The 26,397-nt window shown below is 33.3% G+C and overlaps 2 protein-coding genes across 4 annotated transcripts in view; one reads left to right on the forward strand and one right to left on the reverse strand.

Moving 5' to 3' along the window:
- On the forward strand, window positions 1-26,367 carry LOC143247434 (uncharacterized). 3 transcript variants are annotated; one of them, XM_076495519.1, is made up of 3 exons: window positions 1-91; window positions 21,670-21,843; window positions 24,890-26,367. In XM_076495519.1, exon 3 carries the CDS (start codon window positions 24,897-24,899, stop codon window positions 25,386-25,388), a length of 492 nt encoding a protein of 163 aa, XP_076351634.1. In that variant the 5' UTR covers window positions 1-91; window positions 21,670-21,843; window positions 24,890-24,896; the 3' UTR covers window positions 25,389-26,367. The 3 variants fall into 3 exon arrangements, with proteins under 3 accessions (XP_076351634.1, XP_076351632.1, XP_076351633.1); XM_076495518.1 differs by lacking the exon at window positions 1-91 and adding an exon at window positions 20,854-21,295; XM_076495517.1 differs by lacking the exon at window positions 1-91 and having other exon boundaries at window positions 19,402-21,843.
- LOC143245913 (MFS-type transporter SLC18B1-like) overlaps window positions 14,096-26,397 on the reverse strand; it is a 58,832-nt gene continuing 46,530 nt past the window's right edge. Inside the window, exons 14-15 of the mRNA XM_076492167.1 lie at window positions 15,619-15,712; window positions 14,096-14,785 (exon numbers count right to left, since the gene is read on the reverse strand). Coding sequence (XP_076348282.1) covers window positions 14,669-14,785; window positions 15,619-15,712 — 211 coding nt within the window. The 3' untranslated portion in view covers window positions 14,096-14,668. The remainder of the gene's footprint in view (window positions 14,786-15,618; window positions 15,713-26,397) is intronic.

Below are 26,397 nucleotides of genomic sequence, written 5' to 3' on the forward strand. Positions count from 1 at the left end.
ATTTTTTTTAGGTATTATACGTCGAGTGTTGAAATGTGTAACATATAGATTTCAGTTCCAGCCAACGCAAGATGTATATATAAATTCCTAGGTAAGTTTTATTTATTTATTTCGTGTTTATGTCGCCAAGAAAGTTTCTTCCAAATGGAATTGATTTATACCTATTGTTTAATTTCTTTTGTTAAAAATAATCTTGTTCCAAGTGTAAAGACCAAAAGCTGGATTAACTGATAAATATTCAGATGAAGGTCTAAGAATATTTGAAATTCACTGAAGTTCGGGTGTTGACTCTGAAAATAATTAAATATTCAATCAATTAAAGCAATTAAATAATTGATATCGTTCATTAGTAGCAAGAGCCATGTTCAGAAATAAATGATGTGATTAGTTAGTCATACAACAGTCCGGCATGGCCAGGTGGGTTAAAGCGTTCGACTCGTAATCCGAGGATCGCGAGTTCGAATCCCCGTCGCACCAAACATGCTCGCCCTTTCAGCAGTGGGGAGGTTATAATGTGACGATTAATCCCACTATTCGTTGATAAAAGAGTAACCCAAGAGTTGGCGGTAGGTGGTGATGACTAACTGCCTTCCCTCAAGTCTTACACTGCAAAATTAGGAACGACTAGCGCAGATATCCCTCGTGTAGCTCTGCGCGAAATTATAAAAAAAAATAGTCATACAACTGCCAGTGTCAGTTACTAAATAAATAAATAAAGAAACCAAAAATTCCAAGCATCATTGCTAGAAATTGATTAATAGCTATACTGACAGAAAACAGTCATAAAATTAGGTAGTCATACAACGGCCCGGCATGGCCAGGTGGATTCAGGCGTTCGACTCGTAATCCGAAGGTCGCGAGTTCGAATTTCCGTCGTACCAAACGTGCTCGCCTTTTCAGAAGTGGGGGCGTTATAATGTGACGGTTAATCCCACTATTTGTTGGTAAAAGAGTAGCCCAAGAGTTGGCGGGGAATGGTGATGACTAGCTGCCTTCCCCTTCGTCTTTACTGTTAAATTAGGGATGGCTAAGACAGATAGCCCTCGTGCGCAAAAATAAAAAAAAAAAACAAATTAACTTCGAACAATGCTTGAATCTAATTTTTCTTGTACCTTTGAGCCACATTTGCAGGGTTGTTATTATGCAAATTCAATGTATTCCTTGTACAACTATTGAACACGCCCTGTAGATAAGTGCTGTTCTTCGTGTATCTTATATAACGTGTTCTTATTAGAAAAATCAAACATCGTAGATAAATAATAACTTTTTTCCAGTTTCTCACTTGTCGTGTAGTGAGCATATCGTTTATGCACTAATGAACAAGTACGATAAATAACTGATCAATCTACACACACATATGAATTACTCTATTCCTTTTAATATCGTACACGAAGAACGACAGGAACTCTTCAAACTTCCTACTAATGACATTGTGTACTACATGTAAAACTATTGGTCATTGTGCATAAATAACAAGTCTTCAAGAGTCATGTTTATCTTGTAGAACTATCGAACATGATAGAAAAACAAGTATTTTAATCTACTTATAAGAACGTTTATATAATGTTTTTCTGGTAGAAATATCAACATGGTGAGAAAATAAGACCAATTTAAATATCGTACATATCAAGTACTTTCTATATCTCAGAACGGCTGGTATGGAAGATGGCTTAGGAATGTCGAAACGTTGTTCTCTCCTTATCAGTAAAAGTGTTAATACCAGCTGTTCTGAGACATATTTTTATGTTATGTCGATGTATATTTGTTATACAATAGCCTGATATGGCAAGTAGATAAGAATTTTGTAATTAACTTATTATATATTTTTTGGAGAACTGTTAGACATGGTGAGTCAGTAATAACTCTTCAAATTCCCTTATCTGACATGGTACATAAATAATTCTTCCAGTTTCTACTTATAATGTAGATTTTTTGCACAATTTCCAAAAACGGTGCTTAAGTTAGACCTTTTAAAATTTCGACCTTATCATGTAGAATGTTTCTACTACATTGACCTTATAGTTTTCAAGATTTATTCTTTATAATTTATAACACATGTTTGGAACAGATTTGATATTGTACACTTATTTCAATATCTATGTTTCTTTTAATTAAATATATATTTAGAAATGCACCTAACTTATACTATTAAATGTAGTAAAGTTATAGAAAATTCTCTCGTGTAACACTCAACAATGTACTATGTGTATATATAATACTTGTTATTTCTAGTATTGTTGTTGTAGCTGAGATTTCTAGAATCTCGCTTAACAATTATAAAAGGTAACCTTGCAAAATGTGAAGAAACCGTATATGTTGTCGGTTTGCTACATTCGAGAGCTATAACTGTGATTAAAATTTGTAGATATCAAATATTACAAACCGTTTAATTTCAATGGATTAACATCGGATGTTATTATTTTTACGAAGATATTGTATAACTTCAACGGTAAAATTGTTTATAAGTTTGTATAACTTTTCTACATAAATTATTTTTGGTAATATCCGTTATTATCAATTGTATTATTGTTTGTATTTTAAAATATATTTGTTTTAAGAGATAAAAAGTTGTGTGTATCAATCTTGTTGACAAATCGGTATTTAATTAATATCTAAAATCAAACTACATTTTAACTCAATTTCAGGCTACTTGAAATCGTAATACGTACCATAATAAATTGGAGGCTCATCCAAGATAAATTATAATACGTAACATGTTACATGACTATTAGAAGCGTGAGGAAAATATGACATCTTTAGCTTTGACATAACATGTAGTGTATTAATTACACAACTATTGCACATAGTTAAGTAAACAAGAAACTTGTAACTCAGGACAGTTGGTATGTGTATTAATACTTTTACTAATAAAGCAGAGTAGAATGTTTTGAGCTTCTTAAATCATCTTCAAGTTGTTCTTTGCTGAGATACATTTTTACTTCAAGTGGCTTTCTCGTCATCACGAAACAAGAAACTTACAAAGCTCGTACTTATAATGCTGTTTAGTTGTCTCACAAATGCTCATTATGGTTGTTAAATGAGCACTTCTCTGTGTTCATACTTATGGTGTAGTTTATTTCTTTATAACTACCAGAACTCATTAGTGTTCGTACGTACCATGTATTGTAATATTTGCACGACGAGTAGACAAAATAACCACACTAAGAGTTTTTTTTAAGTTCGTTTTTATCACATTGTGGGTTTCTATATAACAACCAGATAAGATGGGTAAATAAAACTTCTTTAAGTGTCATATTTATATAATGTTTTTTGCACAGCAATTGCATACAGTAGTGAAAATGAGATACTTTTGAAGTTAATAAGTATCATGTAGTGTATATTTATTCTTTAAATACTAGGCCTGGCATGGCCAAGCGCGTAAGGCGTACGACTCGTGATCCGAGGGTCGCGGGTTCGCGCCCGCGTCGCGCTAAACATGCTCGTCCTCCCAACCGTGGGGGCGTATAATGTGACGGTCAATCCCACTTTTCGTTGGTAAAAGAGTAGCCCAAGAGTTGGCGGTGGGTGGTGATGACTAGCTGCCTTCCCTCTAGTCTTACACTGCTAAATTAGGGACGGCTAGCACAGATAGCTCTCGAGTAGCTTTGTGCGAAAAAAAAATTCAAAACTTTAAATACTTGATTTTGTAAGTAATTATGGGCTATTTAAGCTATTTCGTACATATCTAGCGTTATTATAGTACACCTATTGGTCACTATTTAGAAATAAGAACCCATATTTGTGGAGTAGTGTATTTTATCTGCATCTACTGGATATGGTGGGAAATGAGTACTGGTCAAGCTTCGTATTCATAATGTTATTTTTTATATATTCGTTGGATAGCTGGTTAAATAATAAAACTTTTAAATTTGGTACCTACCACAAAGTATGTTTCTAGTACAAGTCTTCACGCCTCGCGCTTAACATTTAGTGTAATTCTTCAACATCCCCCGACTATGGTATGTGAATACGAATTATTCCGTCCTCATATTTATCTCGTTGTGCATGTTCTTCACAATGATAGGATATGACACTTGATGTTTCGTTCTTGTTATGTAGTTCGTCTTTCGCACAACTATCCGAAGTGGTGGGTGAATAAGAGCTCATTAAGGTCTTAGTTCTTATCAGTTATATTTATTGTGAACAATCATGAAGTAAAAAGTGTTAAAGCATTGTATTTGTTTAAAATCTATTGGTAATTATGAATAAATACGAAATCTTTAAAGACTGGACTTATTACGTAATGTATTTTTTGTACCACTATAGTATATGATAAGTAGTTAGGGCACTTTCCAGCCACACCAAATACAAGTGTGTTGACCTAAGGTGGGGGTAGAATAAACATGACGATGTCAGAGCTCAACGAAGCGTCATCAGAGGGCGCTTTGCTATGTCGCCATAATGAATTTATTATACATTTCTCAATGCGTCTCAGCCTGTCATTAATGGCTAGGTTTATTTATGTTCCAATGGTTTAAAGTAGTAGAGCTATCAGCACTAATTCATTAATGTAATCACACCTCTTGGTGTTTCTAGAGCTGGATAGTGTTGTTATCACATTTAACATTCTGCTGAAAACTTTATAACACCAAATATTTTGATAACTATTGAAAATGACAGCCGACTGTATTTTTAATGATTTAATGTATTGTTTATAGTTTTTGCTACTATATTTAATCATGCTTTTTTCCATTTCCTGACGCTTTTCATCTGTATAAAAAAACGTCTACTCGTCCTAAAATGTAAGAATTGTTAAGTCTTTTGTGAATTTGTTTATCAAAACACACACACATACTTGTTTTGTATAAAAGAATATGTTTTTGGTATATGTGTTTGGTATAATTCATTTCGAAACAGTTCAACACTTTGTTCAAACACTGTGTATGCCCTTGATAAATGAGGCGTACCACTATCCAGTGAGACAGTGATACGTCTGTGGACATACAATGCTAGAAATCGGGTTTTGATACCCGTGGTGGACATAGCACAGATAGCCCATTGTGTAGCTTTGTGCTCAGTTAGAAAGAAATAAACTGTCACGTTCCATACGCTTGACTGTCTAAAAATGATATGAAGCAAATGAAAACTGCCAGAATAGTTGGGTACTCCAGTGTTTGTACTCATTATATTGAAATGTCATCAGGCTACAATAAACACTGTTTCAGGAAAACCTACTGCTACACCGAAAAAAAACTTCTAACTGGCATGATTGTATTTTGATCAGCTTAACACATCAGGGTCCAAAGAAATCTTGCAATACATTATGACAGGAATGGCATGAACATTCATTCCAGAGTATCCAGAAGAACAGTGAATAACTTACCAAACAAGTTTATTTTGCATGAAAGGCTATCTGCAAACTGATATTAACAAAAATTAATCACCATCACTGTTTTACTTAGACAAGACAACATGCCAACTTGCAGTTACAACTGTGACAAATGTCAGCTTTTCAGATGACTTTTATATTGGGTTTGTTAAAGTTGTTGATATAATTCGTATTTGTCATCTGATTGGAGAACAAGTGAGAAAAGAAAACACAGGTGGTAATGAAGTACATGTTTGGACAACTATTCATCATAGAGGAAAGACTGCTTTTGTATCCTCTTGGAAACGTCAATGATGCCTCATACACATTTAGCACAGAGGCGATATTTCTACCATATGCTAAGTCAAGGTTTGGCAATAGCTTAGTGTTCCAGGATGACAGTGCCACTGCTCACATTGCACTTATTGTACAGGATTACCCCGACCAGGAGGAAGTTACAAGATTGTTATGGCCAGCTGGACTACATCAATAACCTTATTGAAAGCATGTCACATCACCTTACCGAGATTATTAGACTACGATGCGGACCAACCAAATACTAAATGTTTATTGTGAACTGTTATAAGGTTACAAGCGCTATTTACAAAACTTTTATGTTATATTTTGTCATTTTTTACGTCTTGATAAGGTTTTGTTGTTATAGGTGAAATATTGAGTTACACATCTTTCTACAGGTGTCTGATTAAATTATTTGCTGTTCTAATCAATTGCTTACGATGTCCACGGGACCTGTCTAATTATACAAATTGCAAGTGTAAACGTTTTACCAGCATTAAGTGTTCTTGTATTTAATCTTAACAATAATGACATTAATTGTAGCAAAATGTGCAAACATTCTAGCCACAACTGTACAAGATTTGATGGGTATATTAGATGTTTTCTCGTTTAGTACTTACTAATAAGTGCATATATTTGGTATAGGGTTAAGTAAAAGCTCTTTTAATCGTTATCTGTATTTCTTCAAAGCGATCGAATATGGTAAGCAAATAAAACACCTTTGAGCACTAAAATATCATGAAGTGTACTTAATGCACCTAGGATATTATGGATAGATTAGAACCCCGCATTCTATGAACTTGTCATCACGTGCGTTTTTCGTAGTTAAAAGGTGATGAAGTTGTTGTACAATGATGGAAAAATATGAAAAATGTTAAAAAACATACGTATAATATATAGCATTTCTTCTGTGACTATTAGTTTGATGGGTAGATAAGAGCTTTTAAATTTTGCACTTATCATGTAGTGTTAATTAGGCACAATTATCAAACATTGTTGAGAAATAAGAAAATTAGTAGGTTGTTTGGCGGTTTATGGCGCAAAGCAACTAGGCGCCGAATAAGAAAGAGCAAGACGAATTACATGATCTACAAGTATCTGGGTTTTAAAAAGACTGTTAAATAGAATTTCGCCACAGTCTCAGAGTAGGTTGAAAAAGTGTGTATTTTCTGAAAGCTTACTTTACACTTGTTTATCTGTACTTTCTGAACTTTGGTTTGAAGAAAAGGACAACTTCGTAATGTCTTGTCTTCTACAAACAAGATCACTAAGAGATGACAAAATAATCGGCATTATCAAACGTAGCATATTTATTAATCCGACTGATGTTGTACATGATGATGTGTTGCAGATGGTATATGAACAAAATGGAGAGATGTCTATTACCTCTGTAATGAACAAAATGGAGAGATGTCTATTACCTCTGTAATGAACAACATGGAGAGATGTCTATTACCTCTGTAATGAACAAAATGGAGAGATGTCTATTACCTCTGTAATGAACAAAATGGAGAGATGTCTATTACCTCTGTAATGAACAAAATGGAGAGATGTATATTACCTCTGTAATGAACAAAATGGAGAGATGTCTATTACCTCTGTAATCCCTTTTCCAGAAGGATGGAAAGTGACATTTATTTTAAAATCTGATGGAGTCTTATACTTTTATCGTGTTGTAACTGTTAATGGTGACATTCGTCTGGTGAGTAGCATTTACCATCGTGTCCTTACAATTCTATTTCTGATGGTATTGACATACATTAGTGCTAATGTGTTTCTGAAGACACTGGACGAATTTCACTGTGTGGGGCATGTGTGTGGAAACGAGGCAACGGTATTTTCCTTGGTACAAGACACCTTTGGGTTGTGTTTACAGGCACTTTTACTTCTTTACTGTATGTGGTGGAGCTCCTTGGCTACTTGAGTAGGTCGGTGTTTGTGCGTGTGAAACATGACCAAAACATTGCCACCTATGCCAGAGTTACAATAATCTGTATTGAGACTGACCCCTACTCCAATGTTATAAATTTCATATGCCTTGGTTTCGTATTGTCGTATCCAAGCCATCCCTCGTGAGGAAATGACCAATGATTTACCAGTTGAGGAAGAAGTAATAATTTATTTTTCTAAAACAATTTTTATTGTAGTTGTGACAAAAAACAGAGCCTGTTTACGAGATTGTTCGAGGAGGAGATTTAATAATTTAATGGACTGACTGGTGATTCTACACAGTATGATGAATTTCTGGTACTGTCTATTAAAGTTGATGGTGACACAAGAAGTTTCCGCATGTCCGGCGACTATCTCGCCGACATCAGATTCAGGAATTGTCAGTCTTCCACGGACATCAGATCCATTTACGGATATGAACGTTTCAATAAACACGCAGTTACCCACAAAATTCAAAACAAAAATACTATAATCGGTAGTCAAGAACAAAGTTGAAATTTAGTTTAATTTAAAAGTTGGTGTACTCGGTTGTAACGGCTTCTTATATTTAACTAAAACACGTACATTTTTATTATTATTTTCAACCCCCATCTTCTATAGTGTGTATCTAGGACTTTTGTTATCTTTAATGATAGCTTTGATTCTCTGTGTTTTGTTTTTTTATAGAAAAGCGACATCGGGCTATCTGCTATGTGGAACCTAACCTCTGATTTTAGCGTTGTAAATCCATGGACTTGCCGCTGTCCTAGCGAGGAACAGGCTTTATTTCTATTTTACCACGTGGGTGGTTTTATTAATGGTTCTAATAGAGAAAGAGTAGCTATTTTTATTGACAAAACTCTGTCTCTATGTGCTTCATTATGTTTTTCTAATAACGGTAGTGTACGTATTATAGTTGCTACATGTACTATTCCTGATTTTACTTTTGTCTTGGTTAATATCTCTTTGTCTGGTAATGATGCTGGACATCGGTCATTTTTATAATTATTTACAAACGGTACTACTTGTATATTTTGATATTACCCTTATTGGTGATTTTAATTGTATACCTGTTTCTTTGCACAAGCTTTTGCTAGAGTTCCTTGTGACATAAATTGTCAGCATTTCTTTTCGTTGGTTGTAAATATTTCATTTTTGGATGTTTTCTTACTTCTACGTCCTTGCAACTTTATTTTCCTTATTTTACTCGGTTATGAACACGTTCTACTTGAAGTAGATTTTCAGTTTGGTTTAATTGTTCATAACAGAGTATATTAGCATTTCACTAATGATTTTGTGTTAAATGAAATGTTTGTCAATACTATTTCCAGTTTTATTGTTCGTAGTAGTATGTGAGAGTTGGTAAATCGAACGTAAAGGGGAAACTGTAAACTGTACAATCATCTCACAGAGTTGGTATTCGACGGGCAAGCAAGGGCCCTTCCTGGCCGTTTTGTACAGACTACTGAACGCGCTCATTAACGATTGTATGATCTTCAAGCTGAACGTGAGAGTATTTATTTTGATTATATTGAAGAATAGTATCACGTTCTCGTATTCCTTGAGTGGAGGAAGGAAAATGGTTGAGTAAGTTGTTTTTTTTTTTTTTACGTTCATCGTCAATGTCAGCTGGAAATTAGGAGTTTATTTAATGGTATTGTTGCATAGTCACCTTGAAATAAGTCAGGTTTTGTGCCAATGTTATTCAGTTACTTTCAAATATTTACGAATGTTTTTACCTCTTTTTGTTGATGGTTTTGTACAAGTACTTAATAGGATATTTCATAATGAGTGTTTTATTGCCAGCTACATGGCAAGATGTTATAACTCCTATTATAAAGAGGGGTGTAATAGACTTTTGATTTCTCATGGTCATCTTATTACTTTTAATGTGAATTACAAAATTATATATTTCGAGTCAGGATCTTGTGGAAAGTCTTTTTTTATTAAATCGTTGATGGATGTCCTGAAGGTCGAATATTGAGGTGGAATGTTACTTAAGTTAGATCAAACGTGGGTCTTTGATAGGATTGAACGTGAAAATTTATGTCTAGTTTCAATAGATTTGTTTGGGACATCAGTTTTTACGTTAGTTACACATTTGTTATAATTTTGTTTTGAGTGCAATGAAATGTAACGTTTTTTTACGGATTTTTTCCACGATCGTTAAGGGTATTCGTCAAGAAGTGCGCTTTCTCAACACTCTTATATGTAGCTTGTGTTGAACCTTAACGTAATATATTTGTTCACTGTAAGTCTATTTTAAATTGTTCTGTTTTTTTTTTTTGCTTGTATGAGTGTTATTTGTCAATATACTGATGACACGACTTTAACTCCCAGAAAATGCTAGGTTTATGGTGGTCAGGTTAACTATAAAAAAAGTGGTTTGTGGATGGGAAGCTAGGTTGGGATGGCTGGTGCTGTTCACGAAGGTTTTGGAATAGGTAATGATGGTGGAGACTAAAATCACATAAAATCTCGTTTTTTGGCGCTATCGGTATTTGTATCTGTGAGGTGAATCCTTATGGCGACTTGGCTTTCAGTTCATGTGTTGTTTTTCTTGTTTTTTCCCGATAATTGGTGATATAGTTTCCGTAGGAATGTTTTAACATTTATGATGATATGATATTGTAATACGCCATTGGTCGGAAAGGGTTATTTATTTTAGTAATTTACGTCTGCTCAAGCATGGTTTTTCACTTAATTCTTAAAAAAGTGTGATAAGGGATTTTCTTGAGGTTTTCATTTCATTAATAAATTACTTTCTTGGTATGTATATACATTTTTGGTTGTTGGTGTTCAAGTGTCGAATTGTAACTTTGTTGTTACGGCCTTTAAATCTAATTATTCAGTAAATGTTTTGGGATTGGATTTTTTTTACTGGTGGGTGTGTAGTGGATCCTCTTCTCATTTAAGATATATTTTTTATCCATCGTTATTCTATAGTCCACTGTTGGCTGACAAAACTCAAGAACGTATACTTTATTTCAAGGAGTTTGTAGATGCTGAGACTAAAAGTTCGGGATTTATTATTCAAGATGGTTACATAGTTTTTCACGAAAGGAGGCCATTGTTGATTTGTACAAAGATATTAATGTTCCTCCATATTTGAACACTATAACTTCTCATTCAGAGGTTTTACACTCAGAACTTTCTCCTTGCTGATGTCTGACTTTTCCAGAAGGGTTTCTTTGTCTCTCAGCAAGCTCTCTGAAGATATTATATGTTCGTATGTGGCCTTCGGTAGTACGTGATCTTTATTTCTGTAGTATTATATACTGAGTGGAAAAGTATTGGAAGTCATGTTTTGACCGTTTACAATGTTAACCCAAAGTTCCACAACAATCTTCATGTTGTCACACGTACGTGAGAAGTGTAAAAATAGATGAAAAATAAATATTTAAAAATAATTACCGCTATCACTTGAAATATTCTTGTCTAATCATTTGTTTGTTTGTTTGTTTTGAATTTCGCACAAAGCTACTCGAGGGCTATCTGCGCTAGCCGTCCCTACTTTAGCAGTGTAAGACTAGAGGGAAGGCAGCTAGTCATCACCACCCACCGCCAACTCTTGGGCTACTTTTTTACCAACGAATAGTGAGATTGACCGTCAAATTATAACGCCCCCACGGCTGAAAGGGCGAGCATGTTTGGTGCGACGGGGATGCGAACCTGCCACCCTCAGATTACGAGTCGCACGCCTTAACACGCTTGGCCATGCCGGGCCTGTCTAATCGAATATTGAAATTTGACCGTCACTATGGAGCCATAACCAGTTGATCCTAAAGTGATTCACAATCAGAACACATCAGCCAATAAACCACGCCATACCTATACATTGTATAAATTGATTTTGTATTTGTATATTATTGTGGTAATATATCATATATTTCATCTGTTGTCAACTTACTATAATAGAATTAACATAACTCACATTTACATGGTTTATGTTTTGAAAAGCATTATTTTAATTGTTTGTTTGTTTTGAATTTCGCGCAAAGCTACACGAGAGCTATCTGTGCTAGCCGTCCCTAATTTAGCAGTGTAAGACTAGAGAGAAGGCAGCTAGTCATCACCACCCACTGCCAACTCTTGGGCAGTTCTACCAACGAATAATAGGATTGACCGTCACATAATAACGCCCCTACGGCTGAAAGGACGAGCATGTTTGATGGGACTGAGATTCAAACCGGCGACCCTCAGATTATGAGTCGAACGCCTTAACCTACCTGGCCATACCGGGCCTATTATTTTAATAAGCAAAATAATGTGCTTTAATAAGTATTAGTAACAGCACTTTTACAGTAAGAATACGTTTATTCCAGCTGTTATTGAAAAATCTGGACTAAAGATTCTACATTCACCCCAAGAAAATTCAGGATGAAAGCTGATCTTTACTCCTCCGCTCTACCTTACATATTCAAATATCTAGTGTAGCAAAGTGATTATTGTCTGGAAAGAAATTCAGAACGTAATAATTCATATTTTAAAGTACGATATATATATATATATATATAATACGTTTTCTAGAGCATTTATTTAGAATTTCCATAAGTTTTAAATGTATCACCATAAATTAATTATTTTACTATTACAAGTGTCGCAGTGCTAGGAACGATACTCCGTATAATATTTCATTACATTTCTGAAAATATTAGTCATTCTGAATACAAACCATGAATGAGCTTCTGAGTTTTAAATCTATTAAATAAAAAGAGGCTCAGTTATTAGTTTATTGCTTATTTTCAACAAGAGTTTGTTGTGGGTGCTGTTAACCAGATGCTTCCCCCAAAATTAAGGACTACTAGCGCAAACAGTCTTTGTACAGTTTTCCTACAATACCCAAAGCCGATAAACAATTAGACCGTATACAGATGTAAACGACCCTGCTTTTAACAAACATAACATTTTACTCATTGTTTCATTATCCTAATGCGATAACCAAATAAGACATAAACAAAAATAAGGAAAAAAACATTGTTTAAAGTAAACAATGAAATATAACTTATTCTTTAGAATATTTCAGAGGGTTGATTCGGAATAAGCAGTATCTCTAGATATAATAAATTTAAGTATAATCTCAACCTCATGCGGCAAATAGATTAAGGAATCAGATCGGAGAAATCAACGTCAATGTACAGCCAGGCCTAATTTAAAAGTGTTGAACAGATGTATAACAGCCTAGTCCTAACACCAGCTGCTATCAAGTCTACTTTTACCGAGTAACTTGACTGACTTTCACAGTTTTAAAGTTAAAAGTACTGAGTGTGTTTAGCGGCACATCACAGCTCGTACCTGTGACCATCTGATCAGTAACCCTGTAGTTTAAACATGCGCATTCCAAAATTGCATGTGCGCTGTTTGGATTTAACACTTTCTATGCAGATTTTTTGTTCAAGTGTTAACACAAATGAGCAAGTTAAGTATATATAAACTGGACTGAAATAGAGTAAACAGGTATTTCAGAGAAAGAAAATACAATAAAGAGTACACACAAAAAATAATATAGCCAAAAACACCGAATCTGGGAACACAACTAACAAAATTAATCCAGCTACGGGAGAAATAGGGCCCGGCATGGCCAGGTGGATTAAGGCGTACGACTCGTAATCTGAGGGTCGCGGGTTCGCATCCCCGTCGCACCAAATGTGCTCGCCTTTTCAGCCGTGGGGGTGTTATAATGTGAGGTAAAAGAGTAGCCCAAGAGTTGGCGGTAGGTGGAGATGACTAGCTGCCTTCCCTCTAATCTTATACTGCAAAATTAGGGACGACTAGCGCAGATAGCCCTCGAGTAGCTTTGCGCGAAATTAAAAAAACAACAACATTTTATTACATAAATATCGCGCAAGGTTACGGCTTGCAAGTCTACTGCAATATCTACTGAGCCAAAAATGGTAATAAAACTTCAGTTTTATTTTATTTAAATAAAAGTGGCGAAAGATAAACAGAACGTCTTTCTATTAATTCGCAAAACACAGATCTACACAACTGAAAATAACCATAACAAAGATGATAATCAACTGGCTAATCAGTACGGGTTAAGTACTTCTAGTTGCTTTGTTATAGATAAGAATATTATTTTCATACATGCATTACGTAAACACAACATAGTATCTCGCGAAAGACGTATGAACAGACAATAAACTGTTAACACATTCAACTTACAAAGTCACACATGCACGTAGGAAGAGAAACAATTAGGAAACACTGGTTAGATAAGAGTTGTACGTTTAATGAAAATCTCTAGTTCAGCAATACATAAGTTTGTCTTTTGATATATGTTTTACGCTTTTCAAACAACAACGTTCACTTGCTACAGAAAACTTATCAACAATTATCTTTAGGCAAAATCGCAGGTTTTCAGAAATGGGAATAAAACATTACTCTAATTTTTTTCCACCGGTATTATATTTGAAATATGTGTTTAATGTTTTATCGATAAGTGTATGTGAAATATATTGTCTATTATGTAATGACTACGCGGGTTTCACAATCAAATATAATTTTATTTTTCTCACTCAAATCTGTAACTGAATAGCAAAAAAAAAGCATAACTAATGATTTACTGTTTGTTAAATCTTTAATCAGCAGTTTTATCACTATATACATTTTGTCAGCTTAAGGTTTAACTGTGATATAATACATTTCACATTACAGTCCATAAAATAATAAAGGTTATACAAGATATAAATGACCAAAAAAGCAAATAGGTTATATAAGGCCTCTTTGGTCAAAAGACATGAAAGTAATATGAATGATCTCTGGTCAAAAAGTGTGAAGGTCATAACGAAAATTAAATGAGCGAGCAAAACAAAAACATGAATGGCTATGCCAGAACTAAATGGGCAAAAAAACAAACAAACATGAATGGTTATACCAAAACAAAGAAGAACATGAATAGCTCTACCAGAACTAAACGGATAAAAAGAAACATGAATTATGTTTATAAATTCGCCTTTGTATTTTTTTTAATTTCGAAAAATTATTTGAGTAAGCCGAGTTAGTTCTGGTTCAGGTTTTGTTCTGTCCGTGATAAATAATGAAATCTACGAAATATTAAATTTATTTAAAATGAATTTTAACAAAAATATATTCTTTAGGAGCTTTAAATTAAAATATCAGATTTCTACACTTTCAGTAACTGGATGGAACGTTTTTCTCAGAGTCAAGCAAAACATGTTTTTCTTGTAGAGATTTTGCCTTTTCGCTCTTGACGTACAACCAACAAGCTTGAATTAGCAGGAGTAGTAACTAACATTGAAAATTTTTCTTAGAATTAATTATCTTCTCGCAGCAAAACCAATTTTAAAAAACGGCTTCGAAGAATCAGAATACTTTTCCACTTATCAAACAAAAAATTTATTCGTAATAAAATATTTTATATGGAAAATCATTAGAAAAGTAACAAGACTAGTGACCCTGGGTCTTTATATTATAAGAGTTAGTTTTCAATAAGTTTGTCATAGAAATACAAAGAAAGTACTGATTATTTCAAGCAAGTACCAGACTAAAGAGGTCAACTAAAATTTATATTTTTTTGCAAACTAAAGAGAAGGTTTTACATATGTAAAACCATTTTAGCATGTTGACCACTCTGACTATAACATAATTTCACGTATACAGCGATTTTATACGAATCTTTAGACTTTTTTAGGATAGAGTCTGAACAAAATAGAATTTTCTAATGAAAAAGTAAGAAGAATGCGACATTTCTCACATTATCCATTAATCCAGTTTTGATTGTCTGAAGTAAATTTTAATACAACAAAAATGTCATATAGCACTTCATAACAATGTAGCTAAACAATATAAATTGAAGAAGGGTTGAAATATAACGGATCGAAATTTAAAATCTATACGAGCATAATGAGGTAAAAGGATGTAGTGCTGTGAATATAAAAGGTGATTTGACTAGTTAGGAAGTATTTAATGCATAATTCTTTTTTACTATTGTTATATACGCCACATTACATCTGGAGTTGTTTACGGGGTCATAAAAGACACTCTGACTAACTACTTGGTTATTAGGCTTGTCTATTATAGTCAACAAAGGTATAACATGTTTCAAGGATTTCACTACTCACCATTGCACATTCTTCGATAAATATTATTACCGTTGCTAATCTGTAGCCAAAGTGTTCCAGAAGATAACCACCTACAGTTGGTCCAATAAATGCCCTGAAATAGAATGAAAAGTAAGAACCGTACTTATATTGTTTCTTCAAGGAAATATCTTCTTTTGCTTGTTATAAATAAAATATGTACACTTTATCAGATGTTTAATTTATATATCTATCGATTTTAAAGTAAATCATTTGTCATGTTCATTAATAGTAATTATATCGACTCTTTACCACTGCTGTTATATAAAAACAGACAATTATCTCTTAACATAAAATTAAACTATAAATGTTACTTTCAGGTCTCGTGCAGAAAACGTGGATGTAAATAAAGGTCTGAAATGGTTTCTATACGTTTTTCATATACACTGGTATATATTATGTATCGTTTATTACTTGTTATGTGCTTACCACATCATGTTACTTAAGATGAAAACCACCAACTTGTGCGAATTTCTGTTAATCAGAATGTATTCTTTACGTTTGCAATAATCCCTACTTAAATAATTAAAGAACCTTGGAATTCCGCAAACTTATCGCTGTTCCATCGAGTGACGCCTTTTAAAAATGGTTTCATAAGGACATCTCAGGGACTACTTTAGTTTTAACAGTATTCTAATGATACACACTAACTATTATTAATATAAAACACAGGAAAAAAAAGAATTGTATATTTACTTGACATTTGTTCTATAGCAAAGTTTCTGGATACAAAAATTCATGACAGACAAAAGTGAAATGTTTACTTCTTGAATTTCGTGCAAAGTTACTCGAGTGCTAATTGTGCTATCCTTCTGTGACTTAGAAATGACAACCTAAATAAAAGTCAGATAGTCAACATCAACCATTGCCACATCTTTGACTATTATATGAGAATAGTAAAATTTACCGTCACATTATAACGTTCCCTAGAAATGAAAGGATGAGCGTGTTCCAGATTGCGTGTTTGAACGTTTTAATCATTAGGCCGAAATTAGAATGAACATACTGAAGTGATGAGAAAAAGTATGGTAACATATACATGGTTAACAAGTGTATATGGACCCGGCATGGCCAAGCGTGTTAAGGTGTGCGACTCGTAATCTGAGAGTTGCGGGTTCACATCCCCGTCGCGCCAAACTTGCTCGCCCTTTCAGCCGTGGGGGTGTTATAATGTGACGGTCAATCCCACTATTCGTTGGTAAAAGAGTAGCCCAAGAGTTGGCGGTGGGTGGTAATGACTAGCTGCCTTCCCTCTAGTCTTACACTGCTAAATTAGGGACAGATAGCCATCGAGTAGCTTTGTGCGAAATTCAAAAAACAAACAAACAAGTATATATATAAGAGAAAGTTTAATAACATTATATTACAGTTTTATATATCCATTTTAATGTATAACAACATCTATTTGGTAAATTCTTCAGAACGTATTGCAAACTATTTTTTTGTGTTTACAAGATTTGTGGATTATTTCTGGGTATATATTATAAATAATGTATCCTAAGAGTTAACACTGTGTTAATACCATGACATTTAAGAGTTAGTGTACAACCTAAAAATTAACAATTTGTAAATACCGTTGCATATAAGAGATAATTCATACCCTAACACTTAACATTTACTGTATACCTAACATTCACTGGTTAGTATATACCTTAAAACTTGACAGTCAGTAGTTACCAGTATTTATCATTTAACATTTCCTATGTATAGTAACTGTGGAATGTCAGAATATATTTAATAGTTGGTTCGTAATTTAGCATGTAACAGCGAGAATGTACCTCAGCAACAAAGAGTTAGGATATACCTTAATATGCATCACTTATATACCCTAAACATTTAATAGTTAGTATGGATTATAATATTAGCGTGTATAGTCACTGTAACGTTATAATCCATACTAACTATTAAATGTTTAGGGTATATACAGATTGTTGCGGTGTAAACTAGCATCTAACAGTTCCAGGGGCGTAGATTTTTTACACCCGATGGGGGGGGATGATTTTTGCAACCACTTATGTGGACCGTTCAATTTGCAAATTGGTAATCTCTGATTGCGTGAACCTGAAAGCTGTAAACATGCAGTCACAGAGTAATCTTGTTGCCACGATACTTGCACGTATACTTAGGCCTACTGACTGCTACTTACGAACTATCGCTTAGATCGAAAAGCTTAGAAGCAGGCCTATATTAAAGATGTACATTTCGGCTGCTGAAAAAAGCCTACATCGGCCTAATTATGTAATTCGATTGGTAAGAATACGAGAATCACAAGAACAAACACACAATTTGTAGGCCTGTGATACAATAAAACAATTCAACAGACCAAACTGTAGGGGGGTATGATTGTATGCACCATACCCCACACCTAAAATGAAAGGGGGTGTATACCCTCCATCCCCCCAGGATCTACGCCCATGAACAGTTCCAATGAGCCACCATATTTAAAAAAAATAGTCCAGACTTTCGCATATAACTCTAAGTAAATATCTAATTTTAACACCCTAACATTTAATTAGTATATATATATACTAACAGTTACAAGTTATTCTTATCGTAGCCATAAACAATTAACAGTTAACAGTTAGCACATGCCTCAACAATGAATATACTGTATATACATAACATTGAACAATTACTATATTTCATAACAGATAACTGTTATACGCAACATTTAACTATTATAATATAACACAATGTTTGCCACATTTTACATGGTCTAAAAATTAACAATTTATCAATACCCCATTACGAACAAATTGTACATGCTCCAACATTTAACACTTTATTTACATTCTATAATTTAGAAGCTACCACATATTCTAACATTTAATATTTGATATGTGCCATAAGATGTAGCTTATTATACACTTTACAGCATATAACCGATTGTATACAACCTAATATTTAACAGTATTATATAAAATATGTTCAAAATGTATTAGCATACGCTAATATTCAATTTTTAGTACGTACTTTAACAATAAAAACTACATTTTTATGTCTAACAGGTGGTATACATCTTGACATTAAATAACATATGCCTTAATATTCAGTAGTTATTATGTATGCTAACATTAAACAGTTAGTATATACAGCACTGCGCAAAAGTATTAGGACAAAGTCAAAAATTAGATTTCAGATTACATTCAAAGAACAATAGAAGGTAAACCACAGGTTAAACATTAAAACTTTATAAATCTTCATATTTATTACAACAAAAACTCAGTGGAAGTGTTTGAGTTCAGTAAATACTTAATATTTTATGCTTTAATAACTGGAGACAGTCTTTTAGGTGTTGTTTCAACACATTTAATTAAAGTGATCTTTAGGTATTTACTCCAAATGCCTCCAATACATGTCCATAAAGTTTCTTTGGAAGTTACTTTAAATTCATCAGGTTTTGATCAATAAAATACAAGGTCATTCCATCATTTGAATTATTCCAGTAGTTTGCATATTATTAGCAATAGCTTCTACTACCAAGAAGATAATGACCTCAAACTCTCACACAACCTAATGCAAAAATCACTTAGCTGAGAAAACACTCCTCCACAGAAAAAACACCTCCAAACCATCACACTGCTTTCTGCATACTTCATGGTAGGTATTATATATTAAGGCAAATATTTTACACCTTTCTTCCACTGGACATATAACCTATGCTTTGAACCAAATATTTCAAACTTGGAGTCATCTGTCCATAACACCGTTTCGCCTGTCATCAACAGTCCAGTTTTTTACTCTTTAGCAAATTTCAGTCTCTTGACAATACTTGGGATTCGAAGTAAATGTTTATTAACTGCTACCTGACCAACTATTCCATTCTCGTTGAATCTTCTTGGTACCTTAGATCTGGATAGTTTTCCATCATTTGGTACATGGTTATTTATCTCGTGCTTGAGATCAGTGGCAGTCTTCATTCTGTTCAGAAGGTTACACAAACAAAGATACTTAACATCAGTATCACTGAGTTTAGGTGTTCTACACCTTTATTTCCTATTTTCAGATTTAGCGTCTTGATTTCACGACATATGTTTTGGAGAATTCAGCCAACATCTCGAAAGGTTTTTACGCGAACTATTTGTTTTACTTACAATTCACCAACAAAACCTAATATGTGATGCTAAACACTGTTGTTGTTTTATCAAGGATTATTTGTGGAACGCTATTAAATTGATTTCTTCTAGCATACACTGGTACAATAAGCTAACTCTTTGTTAGCTTCTTTCTATATAGTTAAGACACTGCGTATGGTACCTTGACAGTTATTTCAGACCCTTAATTTGATCAGTATGTTTATTCAAGCAGAATACCTATGATATTCCTTTGGTACAAATAGAAGGTAATTCTAACAAATGATAAGTGTTCTCACCCTGACGTATTCATTAATTTTGTGAACATTACCATTGTGTCGATAAGTGTTCTCACCCTGACGTATTCATTAATTTTGTGAACATTATCATTGTGTCGATAAGTGTTCTCACCCTGACGTATTCATTAATTTTGTGAACCATTGTGTCGAAATATTACGTTCTGTAATTACATGGAAGAATTAGCATCATAAATTAGAAAGAATAATAAATATTATATTTTCTTAACATTTTTGCACAGTACTGTATATACAGCACCGACCAAAAGGTTTGTATGCTGTTCTATTGATGTTATTCTGTACACCATGAAGTAGTTATTGATTAATAAAAGAAAAGGTAGCGTATGATTATACAAACATGTACGCGTTGTTATTCTGATCTGTATAATTTGTTTTAAATATCTGTTTGCCAAAATACACAAACACACCTATTTTGTATAAAACGGGGTGTTTTTGGCATCAAAATTCTGAAACGTCATCGGGCTACAGAAAAAGGTTTTTCAGGAACATCTATTAGTAGACAACGAAAATTTACTAACGGAAGCGACTGTGTTTTGATTGAGTTAATATCTCAAAGTCAAAAGAAGTGTTGCAACGTCTTAGGACAAGAATGACAAACACATTCATTCCAGGGTACCTAGAAGAGCAATGAATAGGAGACTGACAAAATAATGTTATTTTGCAAGAAGAGCCACCTGCAAATCAATATTAAGCATAACTCTCCAGCGTCACTGTTTTACTTGGGTAAGATAATGTGCCAATTTACAGTTAGGGCATTGGCAAATTTTATGTTTTCAGATGAGTTCTGTTTCCGACTTGTTAACACTGATGATAGGATTCATGTCCAGCCTTTATCTAGAGTACAGATGAAGGAAGACTGTTTGCCTTTTCCAAATGGTACAGTATACGTTTGGGTAACTATTCATAATGATGGTAAAACTGCTCTTCAAATCCTCGAGACAAATTTTAGTGGCGCCACCTAGAGGTATTACATGAAAACGATATTTCAAGGTCAAGTTTTGACAACAACTTTGTATTCCAAGATGAGGATGTCATGGCCAACAAAGTCCCCAAATTGTAATCCCATTGTGAACTGTTGGTGTAAACTGAGCTAAAACAATTGCTAACCACCATCCTAAACCAGATATTGTAGCTGAGTTGCAGAGCCTTTCGGTGACAATTTTGGATGAAATAGTCTTATCGATAGCGTGCTAACATTGCCTTGCGAGGGCTATTTGAGTACAAGGAAGATCGAACAAGTACTGAATATTCAATATGAACTGGTATAAGGTTAGAGACACTATTTACAGTATTTAAAAAGAATAGGGCTAGACAATCTTAAATGGCTAATAACCATAAGCTTGTAATATCGACTCAGTATTTACTGTCTTCTTGTGTAGAGATTTATTTTCGGTTTTGTGTATTTATTCCTGAATTGTTTCTCTACTTTTGGGCTTTGCCATCACCAAATTTTTGCGTTATTTATTATTTGTTTCACCTCTTTTGTAAACGATTTCGCTGAAGTACTTTGATAAGGAACAATTGTCTTATTTTTATAATTCAATTGTAATTTATAAATCTTGTTAATTTCGTATTCGTTTTGTCAATTTCTCTCATATTGGATTACATTGAGGGCCAGTTATGTGTGTGTTTCTTTTTTACAGTAGAGCCACATCGGGCTATCTGCTGAATCCACCGAGGTGAATCGAACCCATGATTTTAGCGATGTAAATTCATAGCCTTACTGCTGTACCGACGGGGGCCAGAGAGCCAGTCAGTCTGTAATGGTTCCTTATGTAAAATACAAGTACCTCACAGTATTGAAGTGGCGTTAAGGGGTAATTTAGAAAACTCATGCTTTTTAACTTCATTCTATTTCACTGCACGTGCTTGGAATAGACTTCACCACATACTATGGTAAATAGCCATGAATATATCTAGTATTTGCTCTGAATAATCCGTACGCAAAATGATTTTCCTATTGAGATTAAAAATGCTTTATTCATCTCAAATTGCATTTGTGTGATCTCTGAAATTTCTTAGATTCATTTCAAATGTTTGTTTTCAGTAAAAATTTACATTTTATTTGTTATTTCTTCTACCTTAACTCTATACAAGGTTCCTTTATTTGAATGATCTTGCAGCCACAGAAAAACTGAAATAAATAAAAATTACATTTTCTTTCCACTTGTAAAATGATTTCAAGTTGTAACATGAAACTACATTCTTTTATCCTAAGAAGCTTTAGTTGTAACATGAAACTACATTCCTTTATCCTAATAAGCTTTAAGTTAGTAACACTATACATCTATTTAAATTACATTTTATTGTTTTAATGTCCTTGAAACCGTGTGTAATTAATATTCGCACCATTATAAGTTGTAAATCACTTGAAAGACGTGGAAAATGCTATCGAATTACACTACCCACTAGCTTCTCTCGTGTGTGCCTCGTGAAACATTTTTATTATATTACTTATTTTACCTAAGGTAACCTTACTAATCTAAAGGAATCCTTATTTTTACATTTTACTAACTTCTATAATAGTAACAAAAGAATAAACATGAAAAACAAAATATAAAGTAACTACCTAATTTGTTTTTTCGTTTGACTGCCTATAACACTACTTTTTATACCAATAACAGAAATTCACTAAATGGTTTCTGTTTAATTAAATAATTCCAAAAAACTATTGTATAAAAATATGCAGAAAGCAAACAATTTTCTCTAACTATCACAATTTTTCTGGCTTTCTAACTATGTGAGAATAGCTATTACAAATTCATTCGAGCTAGATCGTTATCTTCCTCGTGGGAACAAAATTCACAATTCTCATTTTAGAATACACTGTAACATAATACGTCGTTGGCTTTCATTTGGTTATGGAGGATAATATATAGTTGAAGGTAAAAAATAACTAGTAATAAATCGTGAAAGAGAATGTGTGACTTATATGTGTGGCAAGAGAGGTCTGATTTTCTATTTGATGGCTCTCTAACCAAACAATATTGAAGGCTACAAACATTATGGTTGGTCTGAGCAATGAATATTTTATAGTGAGAAATTTACGTTTAATTTCGTACTTAGCGGAGTGTGGTGAATATAGTAGAGAAGAGGAGTTCATATTAGCGAAATTCAGGATTTTTAAAAATATTACCTTATAAAATTAAGAACTTGAAACTTATATCCCATTACAATATGTATCATTAGCTATGATTGTATGGTATGTTGATTGGTATAACATAAATAAAAATTAATTTAATAATTTTTTTTAATATAAGTCACTAAAACCTTAAGACATGCACAGTAAATGATGCCTGGACAGATAGGATGAAAATCAAACATCAATAACAGCTACACAGATCTGTAAGGTGCAAAAATATGTGATCTTTTTGACACTTTGGATGCTAATTTAGATTATTATTTCATTGCATATTTATTTTTACTGAAATTGTTTTCATGTGCAATGAAAAGTAAAAAATGTCGCTATGTATAAGAGTATGTGCTGTCATCTAGCAAACAGAATTAAAACTCTTATTCACGAAACATGGAAACATATATATATACTTTGAAACTGAACTAACTACTAAGTAGGATTTTTCCTTTTTGTTATTTACCCACAAAAATCCGTGTGGTAAAAGAACAGACTAATATTACTGTTATACAAGCCGAAAACACTCGATAATGACAGTAAGTGCTCAATTAAGGTGGCTGTAAGTCAGCTTTAGCAGTTATTTATCGAGATCGTAGTGTACTAGATTGAATGTGGTGCCCATTTCTTTCTTGGTCCATCTCTACATACTAACTGCAACTTAGCGACAGAGAAGAAATAAGAAAGATGAACAAGTTGGCTCTTTAGCTAGTTCTCAGTTCTCCACTTTCAATGATGCTGGAAGTCTCACAAAATATGAAACACTCAATAATGACAATTAGGTGCTTGAATAAGGCTATGGCTCAACTTCATCGCTTATTAGTAAGCATCATAGAGAAACAGACTGAACATGGTAGTCAGTCCTTACATAATAAACACGACCATTCTTAGTGATAAATATGTAAAATTAGTAGCTAGTATATAACGTTACGTTTAACGTTTAGAATACAGTTTAATATTTAACATTATATATGTCCTAAAAATTAACAATTTGCATATGCCCATATACTTAAAAATTGTATATACTCAACATTTAATAATCAGTATATATGCCAATAATTAAGAGATGGCATACACCTAAAGTTTAATAGCTAGTATGCACTCTAATATTGAAAAGCTTTTATATACACTAATATCTAATAGCTAGTACATACTTTAACATTAAAACTATAGTGTATCATAATCAGTATCAGCTAATTTATGCCACAACATTTAAAAGCTAGTCAATACCTTTCCTACCATTAAAAAGTTAATATGAAAGTTAGTATATACACAAACATTTAATACTTAGTTATATACCCTTATATTTAACAGCTATTTTATGCTTCAACATTTGATATTTTGTATATATCAGTGTTTAACACTTAATACGTACATTAACATTTAACAGTTTCTATATAAACTAAAATTTAATAGGTAATCTTACTTTATCATTTGAAAATTAGAATATACCATAGCATGTAACATTTAGTGTTGAGGCAAATGATTAGTAACACTGGGGAACACTTTTTTAGTAACTTTGAGTTGCATTGGATATTTTAACTGATTCTGAAGGAGTTTTAGGCGCTGATTTCAAATTTGAAATTAGTTTTTCTCTACAAGCTCTAGTTTGTATGCAATTTGAGGTTAATGAAATTGTACAAATGTGAACTTGCGTAAACCATGTATAAGCATTTTCACGTCCATATATATAGATAGCTTCTAATATTTTGATCATTCTTCTTTTGTTTCAGATCAAACATGGCTTCCAAAAATAGATATCATTGCAGAAACAAGCCTGATGCCTTCTGCTACATATGTGGATGCTACACACTCAATCGTCAGAGACGTAACATATCCTCGTTCGTCAAGCGTGCCTACAAGGCATATTTTGAAGTTCATCTAGGTGATCAAGACAAGCAATGGGCTCCTCATGTTGTGTGCCACAATTGTGAGGAAATGCTTCGAGACTGGACCAAAGGAAAACGCAATGGTCTGCCTTTTGGTGTTCCAATGATTTGGCGCGAACCCACCAACCATGTAACTGACTGTTATTTCTGCATGGTAAACACAACGGGTGTTGGGAAGAAAAACCGACACAAGATTACGTATCCAAACATTCCCTCAGCTATTCGGCCTGCTCCGCACTCTGAAGAAGCTCCTGTTCCAGTTTTCAAAATGTCAAATTGCATAAAATCTGTAGCTTGCAGACAAAAACCGACTTCAGATTTGAAATCAACACACTCAAATTGACTATAGAAAGGTCTTTTTTTAAATGCAACAAAATGAGTGTTCCCCAGTGATATGAATATATTTCGTCACATTTCTCAGTTATTATGCACCCTAACAATAAACACCGTAATATATAACTGTTAAAAAATGCTTAGCATTTAACAGCTGCAAATGCAGATAACATTTAGTAATTAATATGAACCTTGATATTTAAGTGTTCGTTTATACTGTAAGATTTCACAGCTACTATTGTATCAACCCGAGTATTTGTAACCTACAATATACAACAGTTAGAGTATACATTAAGAGTTCACAGTCTGTATGTTCCCCATATTTAACACGTACAATATTACTTCAACATCTAACGTTTAGTATATGCCATAACAATTAAATGGTTAGTACGTATCCTAACATTTAATGTTGATATTATCATATATGTATTATTAATCACTTTCTATCAACTCTAAATATTTAAGGGAACATGTATACTCTATTAAGCACCCCAGTGGCACAGCGGCATGTCTGTGTACTTTCACCAATAGAAACTGTGTTTCGATACCCGTAGAAGGCAGAGCACAGAGAGCCTATTGTGTGGCTTTGTGTTTAACTTAAACTTAAACAAACAACACTACGAAAATATTCTAACATATACAGGGCATGGACGAAAAACTATTAGAAAATGTAAGTAAAAACATTCAGGTATTTACGAAAGCCAGTGTTAAAATTAAAATTTGATATTATATTTGAAGAAATCTCGTTGAGTGTATTCTAAAAACATATAGTTTTACATACGTTTCTTTTATGTAATAAGAGGATCACTTTTTGTCCACCCCTGTACCTCTCAGAAAACACAATAAATTTAGCACTTAGTATAATCCCTAAACTTTAAAAGTTTGTCTATAATCTAATACTTTACAGTTTATATATACCCTAAGATAACAGTTGTTTTATTTCTAAAATTTAGCAATTAATCTATAAGCTAAAACTTAATAACAAATATATACCCTATACTTTATATTTTGATGCTAGT

Source organism: Tachypleus tridentatus, chromosome 3 (assembly GCF_004210375.1).
Source record: "Tachypleus tridentatus isolate NWPU-2018 chromosome 3, ASM421037v1, whole genome shotgun sequence".
NCBI lineage: Eukaryota > Metazoa > Arthropoda > Merostomata > Xiphosura > Limulidae > Tachypleus > Tachypleus tridentatus.